The following is a 24,991-nucleotide window of genomic DNA, read 5'->3' as shown; positions in this document are numbered from 1 at the left end:
AATCAGTCAAGTAAAAACACCCAGACACTTAAATTTCACTACGCTCAAGAGTCAAGATACATAATCAACTGAAGTCTTCACTGATAATAAAAAAGGTGTGTGTCTGTGAACGTGCATTTGTGAGAGGGGGGTGGAGAGAGAAGGACAAAGAGAGAGGAAGGGAGAGAGAGAGGGAGGGAGAGAGGTGGGGAGGAAGGAGGAGGGAAGAGGTTTCAGGATTTTTAAAGAGTACAGCTACTTTGACAGCATGGATGATGCAAGCTCATTGAAACGAGCCCAGTGCAGAAGGAAAAGGCATCACAGGTCTTCCATGTGGAATCTAGGAAAGCGGAAGAGCAGCTAAGGAGGTGGAGGAGGGGAAGACGTGGAGACGCTGCCAAGAACACACAATCTTAGCACGCTGGTACACTCAAGAGTTCTATTGGATGGCACAGTAGCTGCGGTTAATGAGAACATTACATACTTGCTGAGAGGGTAAATTCCAATCCTTGCCCCAAACTGTATGATAACATGAATGTTTATTAGCTTGATTTTCCTATTCCCTTATGTATATACATTTTAAAACATCATGGCATACACCATTAATATATGCAACTTAATTGCCCAATTTGAATACAACGAGTAGCTTTAAAAAGGAAACCCGCAGCCTTCAGATGCCAACCCTTTGTATGGGAAAACTAACACACAAGGAGGAGAAACACACCAGATCATAGGTCATAAAGTTTCTACCAGATTCCACCAAGCCATTGCTGTAGAGTCTCTAGGGAATGACTGTTCTGAGTAAATGAGCAGAAAATAAACTGTTTTTCCCGTAGACAACCAATGTGGAATAGAGCAAGTCTCTGATGCTTCCTTACTAATGTCCACCGTGAGCCTTTTTCACAAGTGAAAGAGCAGAATTATGAGCCACGATCATAGTACATACACATGGGTGATGTGCCAATGGTGATGTTCTCTTAGACAGGGAATGGGTGATGTTCCCATGGATAACACATTGTACATGATAAGCTGCAGTTCCTCACAATGCCAAAATTCCATGGTGCTTCTTTATAATATATCCCAGAAGCCCATGTGTGAAGCATATAAACCATATAATTGGAAGGATATGGATCAAAGTGTTCACAGTGATAATTACAGAATGGAGAAATTAAACAAACTGTAATTTTATCCTCTTGCATATCCATATCCCCCCAAATGTTTAGTGCTGGTTTAAAAAGAAATATACAAGTGTTGGCCTGCATTTCTTTATATGAGGTTAGCGTGTGCTTGCTATGGGCCTGCAGAGGCCAGAAAACAACACTAGATCTCCTGGAACTGGAATAACAAGTGGTTGTGATGGGAACCAAACTCGGATCCTCTGTAAGAGCAAGTGCACTTAACCATCAAAACATTTTTCCAGCCCCAACAGTGAATCTGTCTGCATGCTTTAGCAAAAATAAAACTCTCTTTAAAGTCAAGGGAGAAATTTTTTCTACTTATACTCCAGAAGTTTGCAGTAGATAATTCTCTTGTCTTTAAAAGCACATTGACTTTAATTTCCAGTGAGTTGAATTTTAAAATTATTATGGCATTTTAACATTTAGCAGGGCGTTTCTGGCCTCTGCTACCTCAGAGGAAATATTTTATTTGTTTCAATGATAGTACAACATTAGACTACCATGGATATTGAATCTTCTCCCTGTCTTGATTCACTGAACAGTTTTAAGTTAATTTAGACATTACAGTTCTAGAAAATAATAGCTAAATATAGGCCATTGAAGACACCTAATAGTCCTATTATACATTACATTACTGAATATTCCCAGGAATTTCATCTTGCTTTCCACTTACTTTAAGCCCAAAGTCATTTAAATAAAACAAAAACAAAAACTGAAAATGGAGAAAAACCAAACTTTTTTTCATAACTGTTTTACTCAAACTAAGGACAGTCTGAAAGTATAGATCCCAAGGGATCAAGGTCAAGCAGCCAACTAAACCACAGTGATGGGAAGAGTTGCCAAGACTGAGCCTTGCCCTACTCAACCTGGAAAGGACATTCCTCGTGAAGTAAGTGGCTGGTGAGAGCTCAGTATCTCAGGCAGGAAGTTTACAACAGCCTGGAGAACTTTCTAGGAAGGTTAAAATCCTTCCTTGGCGTGAGCCATCCTCTGAGGCACCAGAGAGCAACTCATTGTATTCAGAACAATCTGAGACAGAGTATAAACTCTTACGCCCTTTTCTCTCATCTAGGTTTGATTATGAGGTTTCCCATTCCCTGTGATGACACACGCACATTCTCTTCATCTGGGTGCAGTCTGAATCTATGCAGGAATGCTCCTCTTCTCTTTGTGGGTTTCATTTTTTTTAAGCAGGCTTCATCTAGGGAAAAACAAGCTCTTGCCTCATTCCTTTGAGTGTCCAGGTCTGTTTTGAATAAAGGCCTTAATTGGTCTGAAATTCTGACATGAGACACCCATTGTTTCACGCTGATTGAAGGGCTTCTTGTTCATTTGTCCCAGGACTAGATTTTAACTGCAACTTTAGGGGCAACCAAAGAATGACCCTGGGATTCCTGTTCCCACAAGACAGGACTCTTTTTCTCCCCAGACAAGGTGTATGTGGATAGAGCACATGATGAGGGATCCTCAAGACAATGTTTACATGTCAAAAGGGGCAACCTCTGTGGACTCCTCTGGTACTCCACACCCAGGAGAACGGCGCCAGCCCATCAACCGTGCCACTCTCTGCCCGAGGAACTTACTCGGATCTGTCCTCCTCATCACCAGCTCCCTGTGGGTGGGAAATGCTACTGTCTTCTGTCTTCTCTACATACCGACTCAAAGCCAAGGTTCCCCAGAAGTCTCCCTTCTGCCCCCTCCCCCCTTCCGACATGGCAGATGATCTCATTGCCTCTTCCAGCTTTCTCCCCCACCATGCTCAGCATGCACGTGGAACATTGTTTTGCTTCTTAGTGGCAATGTCACATACTTGGTCACCATGCTTGCTTATATCTGTGTGTGCGCACTACTCCACAAAACTGCGAGTTCCTAAACAACAGGGAATATGTAATGCAAGGCCGCTGTGATACTTCATCTCTGCAAAGAAAAGGCGGTTCAGTTTCAAGGCAAATCGAGGGTGCTAGTGGGCTGGAATCTCTAAAATGGAACCCAGGTTGCCAAAACTGAAAACAGTTCAAACATTTCCTTCTATGGTGTTCTGTGGACTCCAGTGTCTGAATATCATGATTTTCTTTTTGTCCCCTCTTCCTTCTATTTTACGTCAGAGCTTTGGGCTGCTGATGTATATACCTAGGCTTGTGGACATGTACATATGCAAACATACATGCAAACAGACACACAGAGCCATGTAAAGGAAAACCACCAACCTGTGAAGCAGGAGAACCGGACTAGGATATAGGCCGGAATGCAAAGCTGGCCCTGGGTGCGGGTGAGTGCATCTCTCCACCTTACAGATCCTAATGTGCAAACAGAAGCATGGGACTCGGGCACTCTAAAACGGGTACGATCTGTTCTAGACTACCAAGATGAAATACCAGTTAGCTAGAGAATTTTAAATAGACATGGTGAGACATCACACGTACCCACAGAAGTGTCTGCTGAAAGATTCTAAGATCCCTGGCCTACACAGTTTCCACTCTGCTGCTGTGATAACACACTCTGGAGGGAGGAGAGGAATAGGGGTGATGTAAATACAGTGCACACATATGAAATTCTCAAGAAGTGAATACATTTTTAAAAATCTTCTAACCTTACACTAGACACTAACCCTTTAAACATGGGGAAACTGAGTCAAAAGGAGATTCTTCTTCTGGCTCAAGGTCATATCATTTATGAAAACCAGAGTCACAATTCAGACTCTGCACTGGTGGGAACATGTATGGAGAACAGTTTCTATGAACACTCTGAGAATAAAACATGATGTGGAAGGTGGGTTATGGGCTCTGGGAGCTGGTACAGTCACCAGCGTGGGTCTGTGGCCCATCTCATGCAAGAATATTTCCTTTCCATGGGGATGAGATGCTCTTGCCTCTTCTGCATAATACAGAAAATACATTACAAAGTACATTTAGGATAGATGGATTAACAAATTGTTGGTTACCAATACTATATTTTAGTCTCCAGTGATAAGTGCATATAGTCTAGCATACCTTCTGAAAAGAGATGAAATTCATTACTAACAACAAGAAAAGAAGAAAATTACTGACCCATGGAAGCTAATGTAAGTTCATGACATACTGTTCTAAGACCATCAAGGGATGATATCATTAGCTCCACCAACTATACCCTTACGCTTCCTCATTCAGCTAGGTTTGTATTAAGACAGAGGCAGCAGCAGCATGTAGCCAGAAAATTACACACATGCAGACACCCAGACACTTACCATTTTGATTGCAAAAGACAAAAAAAGCATTACATATAATTGTGCTAATTTGAAAAGACCGTCCTAAGTTTCTCAAGGAGAGATTTATCTGTTCATTACGAAAATGAGCCCTTCAGCCTCCCAAGAAGAACGTGTCATTTGCTCCCACAAATGGACCATAAAATCCTCTCTGTTAACTATATTTGGCTGCCTTCGTCAGGCTGATTTCTTAGAGTAGCAAGAATGCCAATGTTTTCAATCCTCAGATATATCTACTGCCAGAAAGCAATCAGGAGTCATAGCCCATGGCTCCACAGGAGAACCAGACCAAGGGCTCTATACACAGGAACTGCTTAGTGAACTGGAGAATAGGCCAGGCCTTTAAAGCATCATACAGCTGTTCATTGGAGTTTTACATTCATGTGTTCATACATCACAATATAAAAAAAAAAACTGTGAGCTAGGCACTCCCTAAATTAACCCACCAAATCATCTGCATGAATATGCAAATTACCTGTGTTCACTAACTTGTGATGTGGAATAGCCAATCTGTACATTAAACTGTAGACAAAACTGGCTGGTATCCCCTCCTTCTCTTTCTCCCACAGGAATACTACAAATCACCCAGGTCACCATGAAAAGGGCCACGCTTCTCAGGGACACATACAGCTGGGTCTGGACATGAGACTCTGTTTGGGGCAACAGGATGTACAAGTGAGCTATGTCTATGTCTGGATCATGTTTGTCCTTCTTGTAAACTAGAACACAGATGTGTAGTGACATCATGAGAGACAATGGACCAAAAAGACAGAAAAGAACAAGCGCCTGAACGACCTACAATAAGAATCACGCAGGAAAACTAGACGCTCTGCTCCTGTCCAGCATTGAATTTCTACAGTGTCTTTTTAAAGGAGCTTACATTTATCCTAATCAAGAAATAGGAAACCTGCAGGATGATGTCATTGACTTCAACTTCAATAATAATTTCTTGGTGATGAACATGTGCTTCTTAGTAGGATAGGCACTGAAGGAGCTGGCTCCTTTGGAAAGGCGTTGGAATGTCTGAGAACCAAGATTTAATTTCATTTACTTATAGCTAATGAAAACTCAAAAGAAGCAGGTTTCTCGTTGCTTTTGTTTCAAAGAGTTCAGTGTCTTGAATATCGAACATGATTAATGTATAACAAATAGGAAGAGCCATTATCATCACAGACTAAACTGGTTCTAAGTTTAACTTTTGCCATCATGTCATGGAGTAACAGACGGTCTCACTCCAGAACTTTTTCAGAAAAAAAAGTACTGGGCTGAAACTAAATAGGAAGTATTTAAAGGCATTATGGTATTTAATTTTTAATTGAATTATTGTTATTTTATGTACTTGACTGTTTTTCCTGTATGTATGAGCACCTCGGGTGTGTCTCGTGCCTGTGGATGTTGGAAGTCATTGGATCTCCTGGAACTGAAATAATAGTTGTGAGCCACCATGTGTGTTCTGGGAACTAAGGGCCTCTCTGATATCAACAAGAACTCTTAACCAACCCTTCAACTTCAGAGCTTCGGTTTTAAAGGTGGCCAAAGCTGCCATTTGCACAGGCAGGACACATGCAATTCTTCTGTCTCATCATCAATACATTGCTTTCCATTAAGCAAAACTCAGCTGATTGTTTTTGTTTAAACAGAGAAATGCAACATGACCAGCCACAATTGAGCTAAACAGAAAGGTTCTCTTCTATTCCACCAAACAGAGATCTGGGATTACCCACACTAACTGAGGGGTTTCTGGAGTGCTTTCCAAACAGCTTGGGCACACAACATATACAATTCCACTTTGGAGGGGTCATTTGCGTTTCTCTATGAAAACTCCACAGCCCAGGAAAACACGCGTGTTTAGAAAGATTGCAATGCCATTTGAAAACAGTTCTCAAAAGCACGTAATTGAGGTTCTCAATGTAATTATAAGAAGCAAATAATCCAAGCTGGGCACAGTGCCTAGAAATCAGAGTCAGAGGCACACGTCAGAATGAGACTGACAAACAGAAAAGAAAGAAGCAGGCGTGCTGGGATGAGAGGGGAATAGGACAGGAGAGAAGGAAAACTCCAGAGGCAAACAACGGACGAGCAGAGGAGGTAGCAAGGGCAGGAAGGCATCACCCAGAAGAGACAAGAAACCAGGCCATGTCCAGTATCACAAATACGTCCGCAAAAACTTTTTTCTTTTTATTTATTTATTGGGAGGGGGTGGTCGAGACAGGTTTTCTCTGTACTTTTGGAGCCTGTCCTAAAACTAGCTCTTGTAGAGAAGGCTGGCCTCAAATTCACAGCAATCCGCCTGCCTTTGCCTCCTGAGTGCTAGAATTAAAAGCATGCGCCATCACTGCCTTGCTCACAAAAACCTTATTTAAGAATTTCCATGAACAAATGGCAGAGACACATAAAATTTGTTTGGTTTTTAACCCCAAAATGAGCTTATTAATGAACTCATCTTGTACAATGTAATCTCCAATTCTGGAACAACTTTTAATGGCAATAAAAGCAGTGTTTTCTAGTTCTTATTCGAAGCTCCATATTAGTCTACATAGTTGTATAAAAAGATCCCATTGTTCACATGGTTAACATTGAGATAAGCAATGAAGATGAGGACAGACGTGCAGTGCCATCATCTCTCTGTGCATCCAGTGTTAGCAGAGAGAAGAAAAGCATTTCTTCATGAGAACTCGAGACTTGCTTTATCCTCCTGCTTCTCATATCAGAAGCACCGCAAGTTACTGATATTTTTTTAAACTTACAGCTATAGAACCTAAATGTGTGAAAAGTTTTGAGTCAAAAGGTAGTGATCCAGAAAGAAGCCATCCTTCTGTCCTCACAATACATAGGTAGTGTTGCTAGTTCCCAAAGTGAAGCTGCAGTTTATAAAAACACTCAGATTCACAATGGACCAAGGGCTGGAGCACAAGCTACAGCATCTCCTTCGATTGCACTGAAAGCCAACTATACAACACCAGCTCCTGAATACAGCATCCTATTGAACTCATCCTGCCCTACACTATATTAAGGTGCTGATAGGATGTGATCAGCATCCTATATCAGGATCCCAATGATAACATCCCATTCAACAGTGCTTGTCCTTTTAACACCTTCATGTCTGATCAGTAGAATTAGTAAGTTACTGTGACATGTTATAATTGCATGAAACTTTCCACTTGTGCTCCCGAGGTCCAGAAACTATCAGAGGAGCATTAGCTCGGCATGCTGGTGCACGTCTATATCCCCCTCGGGAGGCTGAGGTAGGAGGACTACGATCTCAAGTCAGCCTGATCTACATTGTAAAATTCTCTTTCACAAAGAAAACTTTACTAAACAGAAGCACTAAAATAAACACATAAATAAATAGCAACATTAGCAAAGCTTCAGCTTGACAAAATGCATGTCCTAGTGGAGTTTGTGATCTGTCAGGGTTTATATATTTACTGCTTCAACTAACTAAAGTCATTCCAAGTAAATATGCACAGGGCATGTAATTCAATTCTATGGCTACTGAAATAGGAACAATGGACGCACATATACCATACAATCAATACATAATAGTATAATCCATTGACATGAGGACTCTCAAAAGAACAGAGTTTTCCTTACTACTTCAAAACCACTAAGCAGTTCATTAATAAACCTTCAAAGGAGCATAGAAAACTTCTGGGCAGAGTCACATTCCCAGAGCACAGGTGTATCTTCAAATCACACCAATCCTCCACCCCTCTGCCTCCCAAGGATAGTTAGAATTGCCATCATAAAAAAGTAGCTTGGACTGTTTCTCAAATGTATCAAGCAATCATTATAGTAAATAAAAACCCATAGAAACAAGCTACATTCTACCTTCCCTTCAACCAAAGCCGACGTGAAGAGTTTTCCCCAAAAGGCAGAACTAGACAGGAACTCAGGCTCAAGTGTGATTGTGTCTAGCTATGAACATTATTTTCTCTTCCAAAACTGGATTCCAAAAGCTCTTTGGTTCCCTCTCTGACTCTTCCAGTATTCTGGAATAAAGCACTCAGAGTCCATCTACTGGAGCAAATTAGGAGAATTCAATGGGAGTACAAGAGAAGGTTGGTTTTTCCTTACCTCCCTGCAAACTAGAGCCCTGATGAGGCTGACTGCCAGCAGGGACAAGATTCACACTCAGGCTCTTTTGGGTCCTAAGCTACTTATGGAGCTCCCCACTTCCCCAACTGTATCCTTCTCCCTAACTCTACCCTCTGCTCTCACTTCCCTTCTCAGGTTTCCTCGGTGGACTAGGGGCTCCAAAAGAACACATTAGTATTTGATTCTTGTAACTTGAACGGATATAACAAAAAGAGCTGACCCATGGAAGGAGATTAATAAATATCCACTAATTAACTATCAGTTCAGTAATAGATACTTAGATGAACAAATGTCCAAGTGCATCAATGTTTGAGAAATCCTTTCATCCTATGTGTAGTGCTACAAGCAACAGAAAGGCATAGGTAGCTATCATTCACTCAACATTCAACTCAAGAGAAGTTCAGGCCAATCAGAAATGGAGGAAGGTGTGAGAGCTGAAGGATGCCCAGCCTTCTAAGTCCTTCTGGAGTCTTCCCAAGTCTCCCTTGCCTCCCAAACTCTACCCTCTGCTCTCACTTCCCTCTGAAAATCCCTGGGAGGGCCTAGATGGGGGTCCTTGATTTCCATTCCTGCTACCCACTCAGATTTAAAGAAGGATGTCGGCAAGAGCAGAAGATGGAAAGGAAAAGAAAATAGGTTTATTATGACTCCAAGAAAAAGATAATGGTGTCAAGGCTACAGTCAAGTGGCTAATAAGGAACCAGGAATCAGGCACCGAGGGCCAATGCTGTCCCATAATGGCCAAAAGTGCTTCCTGAGAGTACGTCCCTCCGAATCAGAGGAAGCTGAAATATTGACTCCTGATCAGGTAAGAACTCCAAGCTGGGAATTAAACGAATTATGGTTATTTTCCATGTGGAAGACAACATAAGCAGTGGCGATAAGTCCTCCCTAAAACATGCAATCTGCATGATTGGCTGGTAAGCTTTCTAACCCATGCGAGGTAGCCCTTCTTAAACATTTGCCATCTGTTCTGCTGTCACTCTCCTGTCTTTACGCTGTTGTTGATCACATGAGTCTGTCTAATTCACCAAGAGCATGAATCACCTTGCGTTACCTCCCTTTCCCTTGTAGACTGTACACTGGTTTCTGCTTCGCTGCTGTGCCTGATGTCATCTCTTACTCCCTTCTCAGCCATGTCTGGGAATCCGTTCATAGCCACATCAAACAAAAAAGTCCTTGTGAACATACACAACTTGAGGTCCCACAGCCAGGCTGTGATGTGTCCCCATTCTGTACAAATGAAACACCCTGGTGGCTCAGAGGGCAGACACAGAAAACGCAGAGGGAGGTGGCCAACAGGCTTCCTCAAAGTAAACGGAAAGCTCAGGGATTTTAAGGAAGACTTCACTTAAAAGTGAGCATTTGAGTCCATGTTGATCAGGTCAGAATGAGCATGACAGAGGCAGGGTCTAGGGAAACAAGATAAGTGTATCTTGAACACCATTTCCCTTGCTCGACCAGGAAACTGTGTGGAGGGGAGGGTGGAGGCATCCTAAAAGAAGCCTAAAACACAAACCTGGCTACAGAATACAATGCAAATGGCCTTGAGTACTAGCCTAAAAAAACCTAAACAATGGACAACAAGAGTTGAAGAGTATCTCTAAGGCTTTAGAAATTATATAATGTATGGATCTTTGTAGAAGCCATACTAATAAACTAACATTTTTTTCTTTTCAGTTAATTCTAAATTTCTCAGGATCATAATAACTCTGAGTACAAAATAATTTGATAATCTCTGTGGGACATTATTTGAGCATAATGAAATGATTAATGAACTAGATTGAACATGAGACATATTAATTTATAAAATTTAGAAAAATAGAATATATTTCATCTTGTTTAGGATTTAAGACCTGCATGTTTCATCTTTCTAATGAATCTGTATGTACCACGTGTCCTTCATGTAACAAATATTAAATAAATCTCAATTCTCTTAATGACCAGGGATGCAAGAGTTGATTCCAGGCAATAACAACCTTGGTCATCTACTCCGTCACTACCTCTCTTTGACGAGTGTACTACAATCTATGATGTGTTCCATAGGTCAGCCTTCAAAGAATGGTACATGACCAGCAAAACAAAGCCACACAGAAGTTCCTGAGCTGTCTGATTTCAGTACCCAAGCTAAACAAATGGACGAGACAGATGACGGTCTCTAGTCCCATCCGCCGTCAGTTCTGAGACACAGCAGCAAATGAAGTCTATGCTGATCCTAAGAAGGCCCCTCAAAAGACAAGAGAACTGGCTCATTTGGCCTCCATTGCCAGTGAGCTATGACTATTGGTCAAGCCACCCTAGTGAGCAGGGCTTGATGGAAGGATTAAACAGACCCAAGAAGAAAGCCAGCACAAGTCTCTTAACTACCAGCTAAAGATTCCTTTCTTAAGAAAGTTGGAATTCCTAGAAATAAGTGACACATGCTAGAACCTGGCTGACACCAGCCCTGGAGCACCCTAGTTCACATTCTATTTGTTCATAGTTATAAATTTTATGGTTTATAATATGATTATATTTTTTCCTCGTTCCATTTCCTTCCTACAACCCCTCCCATCTCTCTCTGTGTCTCTATCTGTCTGTCTGTCTCTCTCTTTAACACACACACACACAGCTCTCTTTCTCTTTAAAATGCATTCTCTCTCTCTCTCTCTCTCTCTCGCTCTCTCTCTCTCTCTCTCTCTCTCTTTGTCATCCCTCACTGCCTTTTGAGCAGTGGACAGTAAATTCTATAATACAACATTAACCCAATGCCCAGTGGTGATACATACTGTTAAACACCATGTTAATAAATTGCCATGTTCTGTTTAAGCTCACTGAGATGGTGGTCTTGGAACCCAAGCATGCTTGTGATTTATTTTTTTTGAAACAGGGTCTAACTAGAAGGCCTTAGCCAGACTGAAACTCAAGGGATCTGCCTGCCTCTGCCTCCTCTGATGTGCACCCACCAGTTTTTTTTAACTACTCAACAGTAAAAAAAAAAATGATATCTTCAAATTTGCAGGCAAATGTACAGACTAAACTAGATAAAAACATACTGAGTAGGGTAACCCAGACCCAGAAAGACAAATATAATATGTACTAACTCATAAGTGACTTTTAGACATAAAGCAAAGAACAACCAACCTAAAATTCACAATCCCAGGGAACCTAGACAACAAAGAGAATCCTAAGAGAGACTCACATGGATCTGCCTAGGAAGGAAAAAAGACAAGATCTCAGAGTAAATAGGGAGTGGGGGGAGCAGTGGAGAAGAGTGGAAGGGGAGAGGGGTAGAATGAAGGGGAGTGGGGAAAGTGTATATTTCAATTAAAAACAATAAATAAAATAAAATTTTTTAAAAACAGCCTCTTTTCTTATATTATTGTTACACATGCATATGTATAGGTAGAGGCACGGGTATATAAATATATATTTCTAAATAAATACATACAGTATCGTCAGTCTGTACAATGTATGTATGTTTTAGGGGCTGTCTTTGTTGTCTTGTGTGAATCCACGGTAAATAGCCTCCAAGGTGCCTGGAGCACAGGCTTATTGAGTAGTACCATGACAATTGGAAGTCAAGAGAAAAAGGCAGATTAGACAAAGAAAGCAACTGACATTTGATACAGTCATAAGGTAGAACTTGGCCACTTCTACGAAGAAGCATGGAGTCCAGATGGCCTTTCAGGATTGCCCCAGACTAGCCCTACTTCCGTGAGTCAATGAATATGGCGGTGAGCTACTGGAGACCCATACCCTGTGAGGGCATACAATCATGCCAGTTCTGAAGGACATGGACAGAGATCTAGGGACAGCACTACTAACCCCAACACCAATAAAAAGAAGAACTGAGTGGGAGCATGCTGAGGAAGAGAGAACTGGGAAGAGAGAGAGACAGCTGGGCTTGGAATATTTATCTCAGCATGCTCCATTCTGACCACCTGTGTGACCACGGCATGGCTGTTCGGTGGCTTTGGTGCAACTCTTTCATGTAACATGCTCTGAATGGCTGTCACTGCAGAGATACCCAGGAGCCTTCCAAATTTCATCTGTGACCCCTGCCTGAGACACTCCCATCATCTATTCATGGCCTTGGTATGCCCAGAAGGGAAAGGACATGGGAATTCTCCTGCGGCATTTGAAATCCACCTTCATTCAATATGCAGGACCATTTTTCACAGCAGAAAATTCTCATCTCCAAACTGCAGTGGACACTCAGCAACCCCATGATTAAATGAGATTTGCAAGCAGCAACGTGGGGACTTAAACATTTACAATGAATACGATTATTCACTTAGTTGTATCTTTATTGCCTATGCTCCCCCTTGTGAGGCAATTTTCCTTATTGGAAGTAAAGCAATCTCAACCAAAGCACTTAAAAATTATCCTTTTCCTGTTTTTATTAGCTGGTATCAGAGAAATGACTATTTGAAGCACAACCACCAGGAGGGAATTGGTTTTTTATTGCTCAGTTCACATTGTTACAGCTTTAGGAGGGGAGAAAAGGCTCCCCAAGGAAATACCATCTCTCAAAACATGCTCTCAGGGTAATCAACAGGAAAAGTCTTTCAAAGGGAAGGAAACAGAGAAAAATATTAAAACATAATTAAACAAGCAAAGTATAAGAAAAAACTTGAAAAAGAAGCTGTTCAAGACAGAAACGACATTACTTAAAACTGATTGCAGAATAGTGCGCAGACTGTACATTGTCGCAAGGAGGTTTTGTCATTCTTTCTGATCAGTTTTAACTGTTAATCTTAAAAATCAAAACCCGAAGGATGAGTGACCTCAGTGGGTAAAGGTGCCCGCTGCCAAGCCTAAAACCTGAGTTTGATCCCCAGAACCCACATGGTAGGAAGAGAAAACCTGTCCTAGTAGGTTGTTCACCTCCACACAAACAAGATAGCACACATGTGTGCATGCACACACACACACACACAAATAAACAAATGGAAAAAGAATTTTATTCAAGACTGGGTGGGGCAGTAGGAAGTACTTGGTAAAGTACTTGTTCTGCAATTCTAAGGACCAGAGTTCGGTTCCCCAGCTCACATATTAATGTGAGAGAAGCAAGATGCACCGTCTATAATTAAAAACAGGCACAGTAGACAGCAACAGAGAAAACTGGCTCAATAGAATAACAAAATAGATGGGCTCTGAGTTCAAGTGAGAGACCCTGGATCAACATATAAGGTGGAGAGCTACCGAAGGACATGCCAAAGTCAACTTCTAGCCTCCATGAAAGTGCATACAAATGTACCTACGCACACGTGTAAACAAACGTAGACAAATGCATACACATATTACACAATTTTACACAATAGGTAAAATAAATAAATGAAATGGAGAACAGTAGTGAGCATTGATTTTTCCCCGCCTGATGAAGGAAGGTCATTGGTTAAATAAAAAGAAGCTGCTTGGCTCTCATTGGTTAGGAGATAGGTGGGAGGAGTAAACAGAACAAAACGCTAGGAGGAAGAGGAAGTGAGGTCAGACTCCACAGCTCTCCTCTCGGGTCCACCATGCTCCCGGCACACACGCGATGAAGCTCTGAAGCTCCGACCCAGGATGGACTTAGGCTAGAATCTTCCCGGTAAGACCGGTGCTACACAGATGATAAGAAATGGGCTAGTCCAGGTGGGAGAGTTAGCCTAGAAGATGCTAGGTAGAAATGAGCCAAAGCAGTGTTTAAAAGAATACAGTGTCTGTGTAATTATTTTGGGGCAGGCGGCTGGGGGTTGGGGACGCAGCCCCGCCGCCGCGCCCTTATTACAACACCCGCCCCCATGAATATATGTATGGATATACTAGCACTTCAAATATCAGCCAGGCTCAATGCAATGAATAATAAACTCCCCATCCCACTACTGAGACCTTCAGAAAACAATCAAAATACACTGTTCAGATTGATGTCTGGCCTCCACAGCTCAGAAAACTGCACTAATGCAACAATGTATATCCTTTACCCCAGGTTTCTTTCTTCAAGGCTCATGAGCTGGGCCCTTTCATTACTCCTCTGTATTGTTTTGTAATGGCTCTGAAGGGATTTCTCTAATAAATGTCATGTGATTAAAGAAACAAATGGCAATTTTAATTGTAGTGCTCAAATTCCTTGCAGAAGAATAGTGTTTCTACTGACAAAAAAAAAAACAATGGAGTTTGCATAATTTATGGGAAAGAATATATACGCACAAGATTTGCACAAGTCCATGCCAGACAAAATCCCAGCACGAAGAAGGGGAAGAGGACACTGTGTCCCACCCTTACCAAGAAAGCGATTGGCAATTAGGAGTTTGTGGGAAATGGAAAGTCAGTTTTCTCCAATAGAGTGTCACTGGGCATGTCAACCACACTCCGTGCCAAGAGTGGTTGGTAAGTACAAAAACAAATACCTTGGGGTATTTGTTTGTTTGTTTGTTTGTTTGTCTGGTTGGTTGGTTGGTTTGGTCAGTTGGTTGGTTGGTTGTTTTATTGGTGTGGTGTTTTTGTTTGTTTTGACCCTTGTTTGTGGGGATTTTGAGAGAGAGAGAGAGAGAGAGAGAGAGAGAGAGAGAGAGAGAGAGAGAGAGAGAGAGAGAGAGGTGGAGGAGAGAGAAAAAAGACAGGGAAAGGGAGAGAGAAAAATAACATTAAGTTGAGTGGACAGGATCTGGGAGGAGTTGGATGAGGGGAAAGAACATGATCAAACTAAATTGTACATAAAATTTTTAATAAATTTTTAATACTAGATCACATGGCCCACCAAATCACCTAAGGAGAGCCCATATGGGCTCACAGAAACTGAAGCAGCAATGGGGCCTGCATGGGTCTGCACCAGGCCCTCTGTGTTATGTTATGGCCTCCAGCTTGGTATTTTTATGCAACAGCTAACAGTGGGAGCATTTACCTCTGACTCCATTGCCAGCTCGTGAGATTCTTTCTTCCTTATTAGGTTGCCTTGTCCAGCTTTGATATGAGGGCTTTCTCTTTGTCTTACTGTGTCTTGCCATAGTCTCTTGGGGGCCTACTCTTTTCTGAAGAGGAAATAGAGGGGGAGTTGATCTTGGGGAGAAGGAGGGAACTAGGAGAAGTGGAGGAAGTTCTCCACTGTGGTTGGGATGTGTTGTATGAGAGATGAATCTATTTTCAGTTTTAAAAAGAAAATTATAATATTTTCAAAGATAGTATCAAAGAAATGTTATGTTGAAAAGAACTCTTTGTGTGGTATGAGGGATTGAACTAAGAGCCTGGTATATTCTAAGCATAGGTTATACTGCTGAACTCCACAGACAGTACAATTTACTTCTTAAGGGTAAAATGTCTAAGGTGAAGAAATGTTCCCTGAAAACATGACAGGAGTGCTCATGGTGTTTTTGGAGCCAACACTGACAGGCTATTGCTCTAGATTGACCCTCATTTATTCATTGAACAAACTATAAAGATGACCTACTTTGCGAGTAGGGATATATTCACCTGTGATTAAGGGCATGATGCATGAATAATGGATAAACACAAGAGACAAAAAAAAACAAAGAAACGGGAAAACAGAGTTTAAGCTAGAAGACAGCGAGGCACTAACCCTCTGGTATGGATTAATCCTTACAGCAACTACAGGAGAACAGTAGGATAAAGGACAGTATACTAAATTTAGCATCAGAATGACCCCATTTAATCTTCATTGTATAATGAAGGCAAAGGATTTCATCTACTAAGGCCTTAGTTTCCTTGCCAGTAACCTAGAGACCACGGTAGACACAATCCCTGTGATGTAAAATGGTATTAACTTCTGAAATCCTCAATAGTTTACAAAGACATTTCACAGACATAATGATGAAGAAGCCTCCCAGCACTGGCGAAACAGAAGGGCACGCTCTCAAATATATGTCAGGATAAATCCCCATATTAAATGCTGCTTAGAGTCTGTAGCTGTTAAGCCGGAGGGAAATATAAGAGATGAATTCCTCAGTATTTACAGAGGAAAGAAATTATGCACATTTCTTACTCTTTTGTTGGCTATTATTTTATAAGCAGATACAAAGGTCATCCCAAGTAAAGGGCTATCTCAGAACAAAGCTCAATTAAAATGAATCGTGCCCCGGGGAAGCAGAGGACAACCTCCCTGCTTTACACTCCACAGACTCCAAGGAACACACTAATTATTTTATACGCTAACATTATGAGATACCAGATAGCCTGCCAATTTGTCAGCAGATTGTTACCTAATGAGCAGTTAATCTGCCCTTTGGAGAGCCACGCAGTTGGATAACCGCTTCCTTCAGATATGACTTTCATTTCTGACCAGCGACTCTACAGACCCATTGCTCTGGTTTCCCCACCCAGCTACTTCTTAGTCACTGAGACTTTGGAACAATAAGTAAAACAAAGCCGAAAAGGGGTTTGGGCCTACACCCAAATGGCAAGACCGCAAGCACAGTGGAGTAAGCAAGGGCTCTAGAGCAGCCATGGGTTTCAGACATGGCGGCACCAAACTGTCACCTGCTGTGTGCCCAGGACTGACAACTCCCAAGCCTGTATGTTATAACTATGAAGTGGAAATATGAGTATCTACTCATTGCCTGTCCTGAGAATAACACAATGGCTGCGTAACATGCCTCAAGAAGGTGGTGGGGACTAGGAAGGACTCAATAACTGTGGTCTAGACTACTTAATTATTTATTTATTTCCCTACTTATTTTTAAGAAAGCATCTTGTTCCGTAGTCAGTATTAGCCTGCATTTCACCACACAGCCCAGGCTGGCCTTGAACTCAGATCAGTCCTTCCCCTTTAGTTTAGCAAGGGCTGGGATTACAGACTGGCAACGCCGTGGCCAGGTTTTAAAAACTATTAATACAAAGATTGAAACTATAATAAAATATCCAAACCTGCCAGATATTTATTAGCAATCATTTTATTTTGTAAGCAATATTTTTCTAAGTAAGGAAAACTAAGTGAGCACAAATTATATTGTCAACATTAGAGGCAAATAATGCTCTGATTTCTCACAACCTCATTTGGCTGTCTTCGTCGTTCAGTTTGTTAAAATGGGTTTTCTTCTTCATCATCATTCTTTTCTCTTCCCATCAACTATGAACACAACTGCCAGTTGGGATGAGTAAGGCTTTTCCTTGATCATGGACTTGGCCAAACTGTTCCCCGGATATGACCCAAGAATCCAGCTAAACCAAAAGGTTCATGGACATAAGTAAGTCAACTTTCCTGACTTCATCACCTTGCCAAAAAGTGGCTTCCATGAAGCAAAAAGGTCAATCCACAAGTATAAGAGAAATGCTTGAGATTTTTTTCTAGATATTCTGGTTGTCTTTCCACAGCTACATTTGCTTGGAAAATGCAGCGCAGGAATTTACCACAGAAAGGGTAGCAAACAAAAAAATGTTTTAATAACATTTCTACACATTGCTCAGGGCTTCTAAAGTTACAATTATGAGTTCACGCAGTGTGAACAACTGTTTTTCATTTGTTCCTGGTTGAAGAATTTAAATAGGAATTGATAGAATGAGCCCGTCACATGCAGCACCTAATAGAGATTTACAGCTCCAGAAACGGTCCGCAGTACTTCAACCGTGGGACAGACAAAATGTTGGCCATGTGTTTATATTTCATTACTGAGGAAAATTCAGAGATGGTTAGTGATTATTTATGTCAAGACGTTTACAGCTATACCTCTTTGGAGTACTAGCTAACATATTTTAAAGCCTCCCTATTGGGCTTCCCTTTGCCTTCATTGCAGCACATGGGCTTGGGACGCTCCCAGGCTGGCAAGCCATCTCTGAATGCCCCTAAACTGAAGCATGTCAACGTTCTCACTTATACGGAACCCACAGGAATCACTGACTATGAACTAACTCATCTGAGAAATAGAACGAGAAGATTTAGGGGAGATTCTTATACATTCGAGTTGCTGTTTCAGAGAACGACAGTTTAGTTCCCATCAGCCATGTCATGTGGCTCAAAACTGCTAGTAATTCTGGCTCCAGAGGATCTAATGCCCAGCTCTGGCATCCAGGGGCACTGCGCGCGCGCACACACACACACACACACACACACACGAGCACATGCACACACACACCTTTAATGAAAAAAAATCTTTACAAATCATAATGTATCACTCCTCCGAAGAAGCAGTTTTGCTTTAAATTTATTTTTAGAAAATGTACACACATCTTTTAGGCATTTCAGAGACTGCGGACACACGTAAAGGCTGACACAATTTATAATAGAGTAACTTAATTCTTAAGTGTACATCCAACCTATCAAATATACATCTGGTATATTTGAAAGATGAAGTCCTTCTGTGAATCTGCACTTGCTGTGCTGTTTGGCTACTAGTTTAGAGAAAGGTTAAATGTGCTGTGCCCCCTGAAGGCTCCATGTGTTGAAATTTGATCCTCATTACCAAGTGTTAAGAGGGCAGAAGCTTGATCTGACTGTGCTGTTTTAAAGGGAAGCACAAGAACAGATTAGTTCATATGGTCCCCTGTACCTATGTCTTGGATGCTTTCTGAGAGATGTGAGCATGTTCTCACAGTGCATCACTTAGCTCTTGTTAGGAGGCGCTTGGCAGAAGGACCATCATTAGATACAGCCCTTTAGACCACAACTGCAAACTCAAATACACCTCCTCTCCTCACATACACCTTGCCAAAGGTATTTCATTTTAATATCAAAACATGAGCTAAGAAAAAAAATGACCCCTGTATATATCTTCTCAATTAGAACACAAATTTCCTTGGACCAAGTCTTATCCCACTGAGTGATCAGCAAAAGGTTTGAGTTTTTCAACCATACAAGGAACAACAAGCAACTCCAGGGCAAGTTTGACTGATGCTGAGTCTACTTCCATGCAAGAGGAAGAAGGGCTGCCCTGGTGTTTCCCAGAAGTCACTGAGCTGAAGCCTCTCACAGCTTCTGGAAGACCATGGCTTCTGTGTACCTTTCTAGCCAGTTGGTAGCTTCTAACTAAATGCAGTAATCACTAATATCGACTTTCAAATCACATCTACAAGGGCAAATACTGACCTAAGATGTTCAACAGGAATATAATTAAAAGGCCTGTCTTACATTTAGAAGTTCCCTGTGTCCTGGGGTAAACCACTCAACAAGGCTGCTCAAACTACTCCCAGCTCCCTCAGACATAAACATGTGGGGTAAAATACTTGCTAGGGAACTGACTCAAAAGTCTCCATATTGCGCCCTTCATTGCAATCACCCTGCCAGGTGAGGCTCCTCCAGCTCCCTAGTAGAATCAGCCTCAACTATTGCACAGGGCTTCTTCCATAAGAGCCAAACCTAACTCCCTGCAACTTGCATACGTTGTGAGCACTCTGGAAGCTCTTCAAACATTGCACGTACGGTGTGAAGATTCTAGCCTCTTTTCTTTCATTGGGAGAATTTATTCACTAGAGACTTCATTCTAGTACTGTGACACATTGTGATGGATCACAATGAGAAGTTCCTATTACTCAAACAGCCAACCAAAACCCAGAGATAACAGCAAGTATGGAATAAAGGCGGGGCAACTCTAAATTATGCAAAATCAATGGAAAATTCTTTCTGTGGTAGAGGGAGTTAGAACAGAGCTAATGGCTTTTTTCCCAGCATGGAGAGAAAGCTACCTCTCTTTCATGCCTTTATTTTAAAGTTTCGAAAAAGGTCGCCAGTTCTCCAAAATTACTGCTCACCATCAGACCAAACATGGTCTTGCCAGCAGCACAGTACAGATGCTTTTATTTAAACCAAACACTGGAACAGTATCCTTTATCTTCTGATTTGCATCTCGATGGAATTGTTTGCTGTAGGCAAATGATGGAAACCTGCTTCTATCTCAGCGTTATGGTGATAGTTACAGTATGACTGGGCCAACATGCACAATTCTGATAGGCAACCAAAGACAAACAAGACAGAACTTTTGAGGAATGCAAAAGTTCGTGGGACCTATTAAGCCACGAATCTAGACAAATTTTCTATCCAGTGGTCAGAAGGTAGCAGCTACAGAAGACTGACAATACTGTCCTCTCAATAGGCTGAAAGAGACTGATACGCGAAGGACCCCAAATATATACATTGAAGCTTTAATTGCAATATGTTAGCATTAGGAAGTGAAGCCAGTGTGTATTGTATGAAGGGAAAGCCCTCATGGAGGGGATTTGTGTACTTCTAAGAGTCCAGATAGCTGGCTAAGCCTGTTTTCTTGCCAGGATGCAGGAAGAAGCCAGGATCCACAGTCTGGACGAGGGGTTCTCACCAGAACCTAGGCATGCAAACATGCTCCTTGCTTTCTGACTTTCTAAAACTGTGAGAAATCACTATCTACAATTTATAGTCCACCAGGATGTGGTGCCTGGTGGGAGTGTTTCAGCTGATGGAGATAAGACAGCAATTTGAAAGAGCAATACGTCTACAAAGTTCCACGCCCAGCTTTCTAGAAGTCTTGGTATAAACTTCAACTTTTCAATGAGACCACATGGTGACTAATTAAACTGGGTCTTATCTTAGGCTGCCAAATTTCTCATTAAGAGACTTTAGCCCCTCATAGCAGACAAGTAAAATAGCTATTATTTGGCAAAATCAATGACTCTGGAAGAGACTAGCTTTCTTGGCCCTGAGTTTCTTTCTTGGTAAAAATAAGGCACACGAGAGGCCCTGCCTTGTAAGATTTACTTTGTGGGTAGAGTGAGATAGTGCATGCCAGGCATATAAAACCATGAACAGATACAGTAGATTTCGGCAAGTGTTAATTGCCATTATTGTTATTTCAAGATTCATTTCCCGGGTGGTGAAGGATTTGTGAGGACTCACACCCTCAAGCAACCGGCTCTCCTCATTGAGATGCTGAAAAGGCCCTACTAGACCCCAAAGCTACAAGGGGTCAAGCCCCATGGCTGTGGCCTCTCAGCTCAGATTCAACAAGACCTAGGACTTTGCAAAGGAGCTGTTAACAATGTGAGTGCTACTGCCTCTGACCTGGAGACATAGAATAAACATAACACTGAAGCCTTAAAAGGCAGAGAAGGCAGCTCCCCTCTTCCTACTTGAACTGAGATTTGTTTATTTGGCTTAACTGAAGTCAAAGCTAATGGTTCTAATGCCTTTGAATCCCCCAAATCATTCTTCATATTTCCCCGCATAGGCTGTAACTTAAACTTTCTGAAACCAGATAAAGACCAAAAATAATGGTCTCTCATGAAAGAATTTACCAGAACATACTAATCATCTAGACATTGGCTTATGTTTCTAGAAAGCTAAAGATTAAGAATGTAAGGTTTCTCCCTGGAGCAACATGCCTAAGCTGCAGAGTATGAATCTGAACATTCACTAAGAAATTAGAGAAATAAAACACTCTGAAATCACTCACTATGGATTCAAAGATACTTTTGACCTCAAAAAAGGAAAAGATTGAGGTACCAGAATTAGGATGACAAGTGGGGATATGTAAGCATTATAGAAAAGGAAGGGGGTTAGTAACTGATTTCTTAGCAGTTAAGTCTTCACTTGCCTATTAATTATAACAGGTCTTCACAAGGCTAACCTTCTCCAAGTGGTCCATTAAAAGACATTAAGAAAGCAAACTGAAATGAATGACCGCACAGTGAGCAAAGATATAATGACAAATTCTGCCCACACTCTTCACTTTGGAAAAGAAAGATCCCAAAATGTAAAGTTGGAATTAAACTCCAAATTCCCAAGAGGACACTCTATTTTCTCACTAGAAGATCTAGAAACTGTAATGCGCACAATATATGACCAGTGTGGAGCTCCAGGAGGAACCCAAAACTCCAAGTCCTGACAGTCTTCCCGGCAATGTTAACCCCACCCACCCTTGGGTCACAGCAAGGTGGAAGGTGCTATCCCAGGGCACCTGTTAAGGTAGTCTTACAAAGACCTTTTAAAGTTGTATAATGTACTTCCCAAGAGAAAGTATGATTATCCACAAATTACCCACGATCAAAATTTTTAATGATTCAACGATCTTTGTAATATCCAGAGGCTGTTCATATGCTGTCAATGGCCAGCATTATAGAAATATACACTGGCAGTTTTGAAGCATCCACAAACACCACTTATATAGAGTTGAACAAACTCCTCACAGTCTGTGTATAAACACTGATTGATAAGGCCCCCTTGTGTTTGACATATACTATTTCTAAATCTCACTCCATCCAGAAACCTATCTTGATTCTCAGCCTTGTTTGATAACAGATATAAATTAATAGGGACAGCTTCCACGTTTTTTGAATTTGATGCTTTGGATGGGGAACATGGCACATCATATTCTGAGTCATCTCTGTACAGATTTGTATCATGCCACAATACAGCTTTATTGACTATACCTAATTATATAGAGAACCTTATTTAGAAGGGGACACAGAATAACAGGGAGGAAGACAAAGAAGGGGGAGGTCTGAGGTCACGTTACTTGGGTTACTCTATTTTCTTTCTCGTCTATCATAGAGGAATCTTGACTCATCTGAAACGGCTTGATGAAAACTAAACACAGTGTGGCTCTCCAGCCAAAACTCACAAACACTCCCATTGGTCTTCCCTGATCAGCTGAGCACAAGAGCCACCCCCCCCCCAAGAAGTCTACAGTGTATCTAAATCTGATCCCAGTAAAATCTGACTTGAACCGAAGTGAAAATGCAGAGGTAGCATTTACGGGTAACAGCTGGAGAACATTAGTTCTCTGTCTCTCCCCCTTTTCTCCCAGGGGTTGAAAATTCTGCTGTTCAGACCGGAAGTCGTCATATACCACACACTGTATGCTAAGATATGCTGAGATGTAAGAACACATTACAGAGGATTAGGAGAGCCCTGCCATGGTTTAGTGGGAGAAGCACCTCTCAGGCCCTGCTCCCTCCTCCCCTATCAAAGCCAGGACTGACAGGTACACTGACAGTTACTGAACCCCTTCAAAGCTAAGAGGCTTCATTGTTCATCTCTCCACACACTTTAAAAACATTAACTTGAATACCTTTGGAGAGCAAGGGGCCAAAATTCTCCAATAATCTTTTCTCACACACTTTCACACTTGCTATCTAAAAAGACTAACTTGTTTTTTTCAAAATATTTCTCTCCTGTATCTGCCCAGGACATGCATACATATGCACAAGTACATCTGTTTATGTAGGAAACGCACGCATACATATGGAATTCTAAACATGATGGTCTGGAAATGGATGATTTTTTTTAATCGCCTACATTTTTTTAGGGCTTGCTTTTACTCTAATTTAACGACGTTGCTCAGAAATGAAAACAGAGACAAACGAACAGGATGATAAGGGGGTCCGTCACCCCACATGCAGAGTAGTTATTCTGCATTCCTACCAGTCTGCAAGGGCTGCCCCCCTCCTTTGTCATCGCCTGTGCTATGGGGGAGAGGCGGTAAGTCCAAGACAGTCTCTTGACTCCCTCCAGCCAGGTTCACTAGAAACAGACCTTAACTCTTGAACTGCAGAAAATGTCTTTGCTGTGTGCTATCAGGGATATGCTGTTAATCACTGGAGTTAAAACACTACCGGTATTATGCAAAGCGGGGGAGGTGGGACTGAGAAGGCAACCCACACATCCATCATCCCTTTAGGAGTAGGCGGAGTTTAAAGTTTCCCTAACTTCCAAGTTCTCACTTGACAGGCAATATTTCTGTGCAATTTCCAGCCCCGAGTAACAGATGGTGCTCTGCCTGTCTTGAGCCTCAAGAGAGCCCAGACAAAGCTCCCAACCACTCCGTGCCTCACGGGACCCATAGGTGGTTAGTTTCACGGAGCTGTCAGACCAGGGCAGTTAGCAAAGAATGGAAGCTTAACTTCTTCCAGAAGTTTTTTTCCTGGTACGAGGAAGTCCAGAGAACTGAAGCACAAAGGCCTGGGAAAGTTTCACTGCTTCAATTCTTGGCCAAACCATCACCTACACCAAGGTGCGCAGGGAAGGAAAGCTGAGGCACACGTGTTCAGAAAGAAACACAGCAGAAATGCAACTTGAGCAGTCCTAAAGACAACCTGGAAAATTGCTTAAGAGACCCCGGTAGTGGAAAGACATCCTCGAGGAACCAGAGATTGATCCCGCAGAGCCCACAGGGAAGACGACAACCCCCAAAGGCACCAAAGTAGGGTGCGCCTGAGCTGTGAACGAGAGGAAAGGGAGGGGGCGCGATCCTGGAGTCGGGGGACGTTTGGCCCACTCACCCTCACTGCCGTACTGTTTGCCATTGTTCGCGCCCATCCTGTCGTCGTCATGCCCGCCGTCTCCCTGGACACTGCATAGCTGGGGCGCACCTCCCAGGCGGCGGGGCAGAGGAAAGCGGGCAGGACCGGACCGTTAGCTGCACATTCCCTTTCTGTGGACCGATCTGGGCGGGGGACTGCCCTGCTCCGCGGAGGGAAGGGGAGTGCTAGGTCCGCTCCTGGCACCCCTGGGGGTAGCAGGCCGGGTCCCGGACAGCCACTGGGGGATCTCAGAATCCGTGCTCCAGACGAGAGGGAGCTGCGCGACGCAGAGCCCGCGCCCCGGTGCCGCCCC

At 42.2% G+C, this 24,991-nt stretch overlaps 1 protein-coding gene across 1 annotated transcript in view; it reads right to left on the bottom strand.

Annotated features, from left to right (window-relative positions):
* Nucleotides 1–24,787, bottom strand: part of Fbxl7 (F-box and leucine rich repeat protein 7) — a 319,991-nt gene extending 295,204 nt beyond the window's left edge. The window contains exon 1 of the mRNA XM_075975819.1: nucleotides 24,658–24,787. Within this exon, the coding sequence (XP_075831934.1) occupies nucleotides 24,658–24,694 (37 nt within the window). The 5' untranslated portion in view covers nucleotides 24,695–24,787. The remainder of the gene's footprint in view (nucleotides 1–24,657) is intronic.
* Between the last annotated feature and the right edge of the window lie 204 nt (nucleotides 24,788–24,991).

The sequence above is a fragment of the Microtus pennsylvanicus genome, chromosome 6, assembly GCF_037038515.1.
Source record: "Microtus pennsylvanicus isolate mMicPen1 chromosome 6, mMicPen1.hap1, whole genome shotgun sequence".
Lineage (NCBI taxonomy): Eukaryota > Metazoa > Chordata > Mammalia > Rodentia > Cricetidae > Microtus > Microtus pennsylvanicus.
The sequence above is the reverse complement of the archived record's forward strand: the minus strand, read 5'-3'. Positions and strand labels throughout refer to the sequence as shown.